Consider the following 1,008-nt stretch of genomic DNA (forward strand, 5'->3'; position numbering starts at 1 on the left):
CTTCTTCTTCATCATCATCGTCATCATCTTCTGCCTCTCCCTCTTCATCGTCCATATCAGGAACCAAATAGTACTGCAAGGGGTTTGGCCAAATGTCATCTTTGATGACTTCTCCTAACTCATCTGCACCTGCATCAGAGTGGTCAGTAAAGCAGGTAAAGAAGCTCTCTGGCTCTTCGTGTTGTCTCTTCCTGCTGGCCTTATTCTGTGCTTGACTCGAGCGTTTTGTCAAATCCTTTCCAGATTTCCATTTGATTTCAGTGGACTTTGAGGATGGGTCACCACTCTCATTCAGATGAAATTCTTTGGAGAGAACTTTATTTTCGAAGTAGGGATTTTCATCAAAATAAAAATTTATTCTGTAACCTGATTTAATGTCTTCAAATTCTATTACTTCAACTCTGGTTAAATAATGCAGAGCCTCTTCGTCTTCTTCCCCAAGCAGTGCAGACACTTGTGGATGGGTGACAAATGTGGTTACCCAAAAATCTGGGATTTTAGAGATCAATTCTGACCTCTTCTGAAAAAACGGTTGGCGGAGTTTGTTATATTTTTGTTCTACTTTTAGTATTTCCTCACTTGCTTGTTCATTAAGTCTGTCTATTTCATTTTGTACTTCGTCAATGTGTTCATTTGCTTCTTGCTGTTCTTTTTCTCCCTTTGGCAGGCCGGGAGAGGCAGACTTGTCCTCCAGTTTCGGGGACGGAGCCGATTTGGGTTTCTTGGACTGAGGCAGAAGCGCAGATTGCCATTTAGGGGCCATGACACGAGGGAAGTGGCTAGAGGCCAGAGGCCAGATGCAGAGAGCAGGAAGAAACTCGCAGGACTCTTGTTAAAATTTGATGAGAATCAAGGTCATGCTTTGGAGTGGAGTATAGGCTTATGTCATTTAATTTTTTTTAATTTTTCTTTTTATTTCTATTTTATTTTTTGTTAAAAATTTCTTTTCTCATTTCACATTGCTATCCCCATTTCTACTCCCTTCCCTCCGCTCATCCTACCCACTTC

General features: G+C 41.2%; 1 protein-coding gene across 1 annotated transcript; it reads right to left on the reverse strand.

Annotated features, from left to right (window-relative positions):
• Position 1: 1 nt before the first annotated feature.
• LOC101986417 (protein SET-like) lies at positions 2-763 on the reverse strand (the record flags this gene model as incomplete). The annotated part of the gene is made up of 1 exon (XM_005366479.2): positions 2-763. A coding segment is annotated over exon 1 (762 nt), but the record flags the coding sequence as incomplete, so codon positions are not given.
• Positions 764-1,008: the final 245 nt, after the last annotated feature.

This window comes from Microtus ochrogaster, unplaced genomic scaffold (genome assembly GCF_000317375.1).
Source record: "Microtus ochrogaster isolate Prairie Vole_2 unplaced genomic scaffold, MicOch1.0 UNK9, whole genome shotgun sequence".
Lineage (NCBI taxonomy): Eukaryota > Metazoa > Chordata > Mammalia > Rodentia > Cricetidae > Microtus > Microtus ochrogaster.